The 11278-nt window shown below is 34.3% G+C and overlaps 1 protein-coding gene across 1 annotated transcript; it reads right to left on the bottom strand.

The window, feature by feature from the left end:
- Nucleotides 1-502: 502 nt before the first annotated feature.
- On the bottom strand, nucleotides 503-8871 carry LOC130796778 (outer envelope pore protein 16-3, chloroplastic/mitochondrial-like). The gene is made up of 3 exons (XM_057659168.1): nucleotides 8713-8871; nucleotides 7632-7983; nucleotides 503-1119 (listed from the first exon to the last, which is right to left on the bottom strand). Exons 2-3 carry the CDS (start codon nucleotides 7969-7971, stop codon nucleotides 971-973), a joined length of 489 nt encoding a protein of 162 aa, XP_057515151.1. The 5' UTR covers nucleotides 7972-7983; nucleotides 8713-8871; the 3' UTR covers nucleotides 503-970.
- Between the last annotated feature and the right edge of the window lie 2407 nt (nucleotides 8872-11278).

Below are 11278 nucleotides of genomic sequence, written 5' to 3'. Positions count from 1 at the left end.
AAGAAAGAATATCTACCAAATTGTTTGGAATTATGTGTATAGCTTTATAAAAAAAATTCACAATTTTGTATTTTCAATACTTGGTTAAAGTTAATGAAAAATTGTTAAAAAAAAGTAAGTAATTTTTAAAAATACTTCATAATAATATTTTGATTTTCTAGGAGACACCATTATTATCAAAGAAGTATCAAAAATATGTACATTAAATTCTTCTTAAAATTGGAGGTTCTAACTTGCTCATCTCATGAAGTGAGTGTGCTTGTCATACTAAGACAGTGTAAGGGACGAAGATTCTATACTTTATCAACATAACAAGAGCTGCATACCAACAAAAATGATAGTATATTACAATGTAACATATTTTAGAACTATAATTATTAGGCTAACCTTTTAATTTAATTTAGTTAATTTCTTAACATAATATTAAAAGTCAATATGAGAAAAAGTTAAGTTTGCATTCATCCGACATTTCAAGTAGAATATTTAGCAACAATTGCTTGGGTGCAGTGGTTGCAAGAGGAAACTCTCGATTCTCGAAATATCGATCATTAATCCAAAGTTACAAAGCAAAAAATACTAAAAAAGTTTGAAGTCATAAACCTCGTAGTAAGGAAATGATTGCCCTGAGCCCACTGACTAGATTATAGATAAGCAATCACGCTATTTTGTACACAACAAAACGCCTTCCATCGTTACAATCATGGTAAAACAAATTAGTAGAGTGAGCCAATTACGTCACAACAACAGTTCCCCTGTATCGCTGCCATCCTCTTTACCCTCCTTTTAAAACAGAAAAATAATCAACTTGCGAAAATTTCAGTACATATTTATTCCGACACTTCACTCTAATATCAGTCGATGAGTTTTGAAGGGGGGAAACGACTGAGGCGAAAAGATATCACAAAGGAAAATACATCTTTCATAGGAGTAAAATGAAATATGGCCTCAGAAATGATAGTGTGAAGATAGATTATTCTGTGGGTGCTGGCCTTTTCTTGACAGTGCAAGGGTAGTACTCCTTGCCGTTGTCAATTCTTGTTGTCTGACCTCCAGCATCAATTAGAGATGAAGTGACAGCCAGTGCTGCTCCTGCAGAGATCGCAGTTGAAATGCTCCTTCCTGAACAACAGATGATACAGTCAAAACTAGAAACAGATAATGTGAAAACAAACAATCAAAACTAGCAATCAAGTGACATAAATATCAGGACTAACTTGTAAGAGCTAACTTTGTCCTCATATAGTGGAACAACGATTAGAACACAGTGAAGAGTGAAGAAGAAATCAAAGACAACAATCCTTGAGAGATAACAATGGGATAAACAGCTCTCAATGTGCTTACAACATCTTTTGAAGGTTTTCTCATTTACTGAATCACGGGAATTATTTTATTGAGTCCTCATAAACATATCATCGTGGTATAAAGAAAAAGGATTTAAATGAAAGACAAGTGTTTACGACATTTTGTATAATTGCTCTTTTTGCTTTTAAGTGCATCATTTCTCCCAAAAAGCACATGATGCACTTAAAAAAAAGATGCATTAGATGGTTAAGGATTTAGAGCTACCGAGCAAGATGTATAAACAAAGTCCATTTCATCCTCAATATTGCATAGGCCCCTCATCGGTATGGCTCAAAGAGAGCACATATGTGACCTAAAGAACCTTGATGTGGTAGTTTGAGACTTGCCAATGCTAAATCTTTGTAATAAGAGAACTGCTGCCATCCATTAGAGTTATTAAATGATAGTCCTAATCCTAAGGGAGTGTTTGGCAAGAGGGAACTGTGATTGGGGATTGAGATTTTGGGGGTGTTTGATTGAAGGGTGATGATATATTAGATGAAGATGTATGAAGAATAGTAGATGGTTAGTTTTGTCATTTTGAGATATACTCATTTTGATATATATACTCCCTTTTTCATTTGTAAAACATTATTATTAGAATATATCAGAAAGTAAAATAACAAGAGATCCTTTCCTCTTCCTTCTCTATTTTCTCTGTTCTTTCTCTCAAAATCAAAATTCCATTGTAATTCTTCTCATGGTATCAGAGCGGGAGTTCAAAGATCAAATCTTTCGATTATTACAGTGAAATCCGTCTTTGTAGCTTCAAATTTCTGAATATTTCCACAAGAAATCTCTTCTTTCTCTTCTGCCTGAAAAATGACGACAAATTTGTCAATTGCAGTTACTTCTGATCCAAATTCGCCTTATTATATCAATCCATCTGAGAATACGGCCTTATCTATTGTTTCTGAGAAGTTTTCTGGCGAAGGTTATGGAGAATGGAAGAGAAGTATGGTAATTGCACTCGCGACGAAAAATAAATTAGGGTTTGTTGATGGAAGCTTGCCAAAACCAAGTGAAGATGATCCAAATTGTAGTGCATGGAAAAGATGTGATGCTATAATCATTTCTTACATCTTGAGATCCTTGGAAAGTTCGATTGCTAGGAGTGTTTTGTTTCTAACTTCTTCTCAAGAAATTTGGAAGGATCTTGAGGAGAGGTTTTCTCAGACTTCTGGACCCCAATTATACACTTTACAGCAATCTTTAACAGATTTGAAACAAGGCCAAAAAACTTCAATTACTGAATTCTTCACTCAGATAAAAGCTATTTGGGATCAAATCAATCAAATAAACCCATTGCCTTCTTGTACAAGTGCTGGATGTACTTGTAATCAAACCTTCATGAAACAACAGCAAGAAGAAAGGCTGGTACAACTACTTATGAAGCTGGATAATAAATTTACTGCTGTAAGAACTAATATCTTGATGATGCAGCCCTTGCCAACCATTTCAATGGCATATAAACTTCTCATACAAGAAGAAAGACAGAGGCAAGCAAGCTTAATTGATGAAGAATCAAGCAATAGAGCTATGGTATTTGCTGCAGATTATAAAAGGAACTACAAGAATCGTTTTCAAGGTTCTAGGATGACTTTTCAGTCACCTAATGGATACAGATTGGTGATAGCAGGGAAGAGACCTTACTGTGAACATTGTAAAATTCCTGGACATACAATTGAAAAATGTTTTAAGATCCATGGGTATCCTTCAACTTTAGCTAAAGGAAAAATCAAAAAGATGACAGCAGTAGCTCAAATGGAAGAAAGAAATGAGGAAATAGCAGAACATATTACTCATATCTCCTTAGATCAATTCAGCAGTATTCTTAAGGCTCTACAGACTCAGGAATCAGATAAGTCTCAAGCATATGTGGCAGGTACATGTCTCTTAACTTGTTCAAGTCAAAAATGGATTGTTGATAGTGGTGCTACAGACCATATTTGTTCAAGTCTAGATTTGTTCAAGAATTATAAAGTATTCAATAAAAGTCCAGACACAATTACAATTGTTGATGGTAAGCAAGTGACAGTTGAACACATTGGAAATGTGCTTTTTGATAATGGTATAGAATTGCAGAATGTTTTACATGTGCCTGGGTTGAAGTTCAATTTGATTTCTACTAATAGATTATGCAAAGATTTAAAATGTGAGATAGTTTTTACTCATGATAAATGCATAATTCAGGGGCCAACTTTGAGTCAGTCAGTGGTGCTTGGTAAATTGGTATCTGGGTTATATGCTGTTGATGATAGAACTTTGGTAAAGTCAGGGAAGATAGAGACTCAAGAGATTGCCATTGCAGATGCAGCTAAGGTTGGTAAAATTGCTGAAGATGCAAAGCTTTGGCACCTTAGAATGGGACATATGCCTTTCAATAAGTTGCATCTAGTTAATTCTGTTTTTGACAGTAAAGTAGGAAGTCAAGTGATTTGTCAAGTGTGTCATAAGGCTAGGCAAACGAGAAAACCATTTCCTGTAAGGTTGTCTAAAGCTGAGAAATGTTTTGAATTACTTCATATAGATACATGGGGTCCATATAAGAATAAGACTCATGATGCTTTTAGTTATTTTCTTACCATTGTAGATGATTTTTCAAGAAATACATGGACATTTCTTATGAGGAACAAAACTGATGTTGTGAATATTATTTCTGATTTTCTTGTTTTCATTAAGACTCAATACAGCAGTTTAGTGCTATGCATAAGGAGTGATAATGCCAAAGAACTATGTGAAGGGGATATTCTACTTGATTACAGAAAATATGGGATCAAGCATCAGAAATCTTGCCCTAATACTCCACAGCAAAATGGAATTGTGGAAAGGAAGCACAGACATTTGTTGGAGACTGCATGAGCATTGTACTTTCAGTCTAGAGTTCCTATTAAGATTTTGGGGTGAATGTTTGCTAACTGCTACTCATATTATCAACAGAATGCCATTGAGTTCAGTAAATTTTGCTTCTCCATACGAATTGTTAAATGGAAAGAAACCAGATCTGACTCATTTGAAAGTGTTTGGTTGCTTGTGTTATATATCAGCTTTGAAGACTGATAGAACAAAATTTGATGAGAGGGCTTCGCCTTGTGTTCTATTAGGGTATCCACCAAACCAGAAAGCCTTTAAGGTGTATGATTTAGAGACAAAAAGAATGGTTATTTCCAGAGATGTAATCTTTTATGAGAAGCATTTACCTTTTCACTATGAAACACAGAACAACAACACAAAATATCCCATTTTTCTTCCCATAAACACACATTTAGATCTAGATATGAACTATCCAATACCTGAACCATTCCAAATTTCTCCTGATAACCTGATTACAGAACATGATTCAACAGCACCTAATTCCTCCAAACCCTCAAACACTTCAGCTCAACAAAATATACCTAACATTGTTCCTTCACTTAGACAATCAGATAGGCTAAAGAAAAGGCCTGCATACTTAGATAAGTATGTGTGTACAATAGATTTTTTGAATGATCATTGTTGTAACATAGTACAATTTGATACCCTTCCTTCCCCAATGAAAGTACTAATAAACAACATGTCAGAAATCTCAGAACCCTCTAGCTACTTAGAAGCCTCCCAAGATACAAGGTGGATAGCAGCCATGAACAAAGAGTTAGATGCTCTGGCTGCCAATGATACATGGGAGCTGGTGCCTTTACCAAAATGGGTTTATAAGGTGAAGCTTAATGCAGATGGAAGTATTGAAAGATTAAAAGCAAGGCTGGTTGCACAAGGTTTTACACAAAAATATGGAATTGATTATCTTGAAACTTTTTCACCAGTGGTTAAATTGGCCACTGTAAGGTGTTTATTAGCTTTAGCAGCAAGCAAGAATTGGAATTTGTATCAATTAGACGTTAATAATGCTTTTCTACATGGAGAACTTACAGAAGAAGTCTATATGAAAGTTCCTCAAGGAGTTGACAATCCAAACAACTATGTCTGCAAACTTACCAAGTCTTTGTATGGACTTAAACAAGCTTCACGGCAGTGGTATGCAAAGTTAAATTCTGCACTACAGCATATGGGTTATAAACAATCTAAAAATGATTATTCATTGTTCATCAAAGATGTTGTTGATAATATCACAGTAGCAATTATATATGTTGATGATATAATAGTAACAGGATCAAATGAAGCAGAAATTTTATTGTTCAAGAAACAATTACACTCAATGTTCAGTATCAAGGACTTGGGAACACTGAATTACTTCTTAGGGATAGAAATCAGTCACTTGCAGAATGGTATTGTGATGACACAAAAGAAATTCACAAGGGAATTGCTTCTTGATTGTAACATGGATGTATCAAAGGTGGCTAAAACTCCACTCCCTGCAAATGTGAAACTTATGATTGATGATGGAGACTTGTATGCAGATCCAGCACATTACAGAAAAATAGTGGGAAAGTTGAACTTCTTAGGTCACACAAGACCAGACTTATCCTTTTCAATACAGACTCTGAGTCAGTTCATGCATCAGCCTAGAGTTCATCATGTCCAGGCCTTGCATCATGTGCTGCGATATGTTTCACATACCTTGGGTCAAGGAATTCTTCTATATGCTACTGATCAGTTGACTTTAACAGCATACTCAGACTCTGATTGGGCAGCATGCCCCAATACTAGAAGATCAGTAACAGGTTATGTATTGTTATTGGGAAAATCTCTAGTGTCTTGGAAATCTAAGAAGCAATCAACCCTTTCCAAAAGCTCAAGTGAAGCTGAATATAGAGCTATGGCTTCAGCATCTTCAGAGACAACTTGGTTGGTTAGACTACTTACAGAACTGGGTGTAACAAATCTACAACCAGTAACCTTGTATTGTGATAATCAAAGTGCTATTCACATCGGTAAAAATCCTGTGTTTCACGAACGTACCAAACATATAGAAATTGATTGTCACTTCACTCGTGAGAAAGTTCTTGAAGGATTAATTCAGTTGACATACACTCCTTCAGCAGATCAACTTGCAGATATCATGACCAAAGCTCTGGGATCATTACAGCATAACAAATTGAAGTCCAAGCTAGGCATGTATCCAGCTACAATCCCTAGCTTGAGGGGGGATGATGATATATTAGATGAAGATGTATGAAGAATAGTAGATGGTTAGTTTTGTCATTTTGAGATATACTCATTTTGATATATATACTCCCTTTTTCATTTGTAAAACATTATTATTAGAATATATCAGAAAGTAAAATAACAAGAGATCCTTTCCTCTTCCTTCTCTATTTTCTCTGTTCTTTCTCTCAAAATCAGAATTCCATTGTAATTCTTCTCAAAGGGAAAGGGAATTGATAAAGCTTGGGGCATGGACATGAGTTAAGACTTGGAAAGGGGAACGTCCCACAAAAAAAAAAGTTTGGAGGAGGTCCTAATTTGAGTTGAAACTTGGGTAAGTTATAAAAAGACATTTTTGCCATTAATAAAAGTAAAGAAATATAAAGAGATTAAGGACAAATTTGTAAATATAATCAATTTTTATCTAATTTATTATCTATTTTACCATTTGCCAAATAAGGACCCGAGACATTTATTTTCAAAGTCTTAATTCTCATTCCAAGTCTCAACTATAGTCTCTCAATTCCCATTTTCACATGCCAAACACCCCCCAAAGTTTTGTGATTAGACCAAAACTAGACTTAGTTACACACAATAGTTATAGATGTTGTCTTCCTCTCTAAACAATGTTTGTTAAATAGCCATGCACAGGAATTAAGGAGGACAAAGAAAACGACTCAATCATCCTATTTTAAAAATACAATGGGAAGAAGGAAATAAGAATAGTTGTCACAATTTTGATATCAGATTTGTAGAACACTTATTTCAAACTGGCAAATGATAGGTTTTCAGTTTACTGACTTTTAAGCAACAAAATCACACGCATCATCCATTCAAATATCAGCCTACACAACCACAGTTTGCACTTATTTGCATGCCACAAGCTACAAGCTCAGACCGGAAATCAAACAAACACAGGAACAATCCAGGCATTGCTTTTAGAACCACAGTATTACAAGAGAATATTGTACGGATCTAAAAGAAAGAAGCTTCCACATGACTTATATGAAAAGGTGTCAAACGTTTTACAGTTGTTCCAAATGTGAATTATCTTGCCAGCCCCTAACAAAAAAAGGAACTACCTTCAACATTCAGCTAAAACTACGAGTTTCTCAGCATCTTCAAATTAAATAGGTTGCATCTCATAAAAAAATTTCCAAGGCACGGTATCTAGTGAGTATGAAAGAAGAAATAAAGAATAAAATTACCTTTGAAGCCCAAAACAGAAGCCCCAGCAACGAAGCCACCAGCTGCACCATTGATAAAGTCTCTTTTCATCCTATAATGCTGCATCAACTGCTCTACACCAATGTAAACACCACCTATAGCAGCAAAAGTCATCCCATAGTTTCCCATCATCTTCAAAGTCCTTATCAATCCTGGTAATGCGACCTTTCTCTCAACACGAGGCACATCATACCAGGTTGCCACAACAGTACCAAAGATAGTTCCAGCTGCTAAACCACTAGTTGCACCCTTAATCACCTTCATCATGGGGGTGTCATCATCTTCTAAGTACCTACGCTCTGTAGGGTCCAATGAGTCCATCGCTTTTCCTAACTGAAAAAATATTGGAGTACTTCTTAGCCATGTAATGATGTTTCTTGCTGAACTAATTTGAAAGTTAAGATCCCTTCTAGCCAACTTCTGGTTGAGTAACAGGTTTGCAGCGTATACAAAGAAATATTCTATGTCTAGTATTTCTAAAATATAATATATTTAAGGGGAGTTGTTCAAGACACCATTAAACCATTGATGTGTTCTTGCTTTTGTGTTTTTCAATTGTCCATTGATTGTTACTATGTTTTTCTTGTTTTTCACCTTCTTTTTCACCATTGTTGAAGTCCAAAATCTTTCCTTTCAAGAATCAACTACACTACCTTAGAACCTCAAACAAAATGAGCAGCATTAATCGCCATTAGAGTCACAAATATATCAATTAGTACCTCAATGAACAATAGAAAAAAAATGACAGAAATCAATGTTGACATAATTATGACGAAGCACAAGAAATCAGAGAAATTCACCAATCATAAGAAACAAAACCCTAATTTTCAAAATGCTGATTCTTAATCCAGAAAACGGGAGAAAACAAAACAGCTTGTGACATAGATTAGACAATCAATCAGAGATCAAACTAGAATCCAGTTCACAACTATAATATAAAACGAAAACCAGAAAATCAGGAAGTTAATATGATCCGCCATGATAACCAACTTCGCACAAGAATCAGAAGCCAGAGAAATAAACGAAAACAGTAAATAGGAGACCGTAAACTGAGAAATGTACCAGAGGATGATGAAAAAGAACGCAGAAATCCAAAAAAGAACGAGCAATCGTTGAGAGAATTTGCAAAAGCAGTAGAATACGTCCCTAAATTTCTATTAGTGTCTGATAGACTCGAACTATGATCTAGAAACCAAAGAGCACACAATTATTATCGAGTTTTAAAAAGTTTGACTTGGTTGTTTGACAAGCGGTTAATAGTCGATAGTTAATACTTTTTCCATTTTCTAATGTTCTTTCTATTTTCTTTTTGCACAATTTTTAAAGTAAATTTAAAGTCTTAATATCTCTAAATACGCATCATAAAAATTTATAAAAAATATATAATAAAAAGGTATACATTAAGACGAATCTAACGAGATCTCACATGAATATATTTTATCATCTATATATGTCTTAAAAATCTTAATCAAGTTTCTCTCTCCAAAGTAGAATATTCTAAACGGAAAGAACATTAGAAAACGGAGGGAGTAGTTGATTACAATGTCGGATTTGACCAAGTGATTTATTAACGGGTTTCACTAGCTAATTTTAAATCTGTTGTAAGGAGCAGTTTGTTGAAAAACAATTTATTCATATTAATAAGCGATTTCAACCAATTAACTTATCAAACATTAGCATTAGATGGTTTGAATGCTCAACCCTCTGCTTGTATTCAAAAAGCTAAACCAATATTTTTCCAAACACCCCCTTGATCTATATTCGAATTTGAGTGGTATGATCATGATGCGACATAACACGTATTTAATTTGACTCGTTTTTAAATTGATTTGTATCAAACCATTAGGTTGCCCAATATATGTAATAACTCGAACTTGATAAAACTCAACCGTAAACCAAACCGAGTAATCGAACTTATTGATGTATATTCATCAATTATTCATTTATATTGAGGGTGTTTGACAAATGGCTGATAGTTGATTATAGTGGCTGATTTGACCAGCTTATTTTATGAACTAATTTGACCAGCTGATTTTGAACCCGCTACTATAAGCAGCTTGTACAAAAACAGCTTATTCGTATCAATAAGTTGTTTCAACCAGTTAATTCACAAAATACTAGCATTAGCTGGTTTGACCACCCAACCCTATATTTATATCAAAATAAGCTAAAATTATTCAATAAGCTATTTGCTAAACACCTTCCAAAGACTCCACATGATTTCAATTACTTTATTATTTTGTACTTTTGTCAATATTTATCAACATAAAAACATGACATCTATCCATTTTCTTTACTATTTTGTACTTTTATCAATATTTTATTTTGTAGTATTTAATACTTCTGCGAGAGTTTCCACTTATAGTATGCTTACTCCCATTCGCCAACCAACTTTATCTCGCTTTTAATTAATTTCTTTACCACATTATTTTTCACTTACTTTTTCATTTATTCAATCATATAATCTATAGTAATGTGCGTTCATATAGAAGTATTTACCAATACTAATATTGTTGCATGTAGTAGTGTTTAGTCCCTCTTACTTTGCTATTTTTTATTTTAATTGTTATACTTGTTATGAATGGTAGTATACTAATGTGATTATAAATGATACTATACTAATGTGTGACTTGAGTGCACATTAAAGGGTTGAATTCATGTGTGTGACTCTTGAGTTGTGGAATCCAAAAGGGTGTAATAAGGTGAAGAGTATTCATGGGAATTATTGGTGTTAATGAAGATTAAGGTGAAGAGTCTCATGTGTGTGACTCTTGAGATAATGCCTTTTCAAGTTCTTAGAGTTATTTCATAGTATTCATTACCCTAAATTAACTATGTATTTATGTGAGCCATTCATCTTCAAGTACCTAGCACTATAAATAGGGCTCTCATACCCACACTTCATGTATGCAAAACACATCAAACACAACCCTTAAGCCAAACACATAGCCTATTGTTGTTATCTCTATCTCAATTGTAATTCTTCATATTGAAGTATTGTTTGTATTCATTTGATATAATATAAACATAAACTACACACCACGGAGGACGTAGCCATCATTGGGTGAACCTCCTTAAATCTTTGTGTCCTTGTTTGTTACTTTGTCAAACTTAATTTTGCTCATTGTTGTTTGTTCTTAACATCGTAAGTAATTGGCGATCGTTTTCAATTGGTATCAGAGCCAAGATTATTTTGCGGTGTTTTAAGAAATTATTACTTGAAAATCATGACTACAATGAAGCTCGATATTGAGAAGTTTGATAGGAATGTAAACTTTGGCTTATGGCAAGTCAAAATGAGAGCCATTTTGATTCAAAATGGTGTGCACAAGGCGATTGATGGTGTAGAGAAGATGCCGGAAGGAATGTCCGCATCGAGATGGGAAGAGATAGACACAAAGGCGTTATCGGCAATCCAATTATGCTTATCCAATGAAGTTCTAAGAGAGGTTGTTAAAGAAACAACAACCAAGAGTATATGGGAGAAATTGGAATCACTCTACATGGCCAAGAGTGTTACCAATAGGCTACTTTTGAAGAGTAGACTCTACGACTTACGCTTGGAGGAAGGTAAACTTTTAAAACCTCACTTGGATGAGTTTTGTTCCATTGTTATGGATTTACAAAA

The sequence above is a fragment of the Amaranthus tricolor genome, chromosome 1 (genome assembly GCF_026212465.1).
Source record: "Amaranthus tricolor cultivar Red isolate AtriRed21 chromosome 1, ASM2621246v1, whole genome shotgun sequence".
Taxonomy (NCBI): Eukaryota; Viridiplantae; Streptophyta; class Magnoliopsida; order Caryophyllales; family Amaranthaceae; genus Amaranthus; species Amaranthus tricolor.
This window is presented reverse-complemented; position numbering and strand designations above follow the sequence as displayed.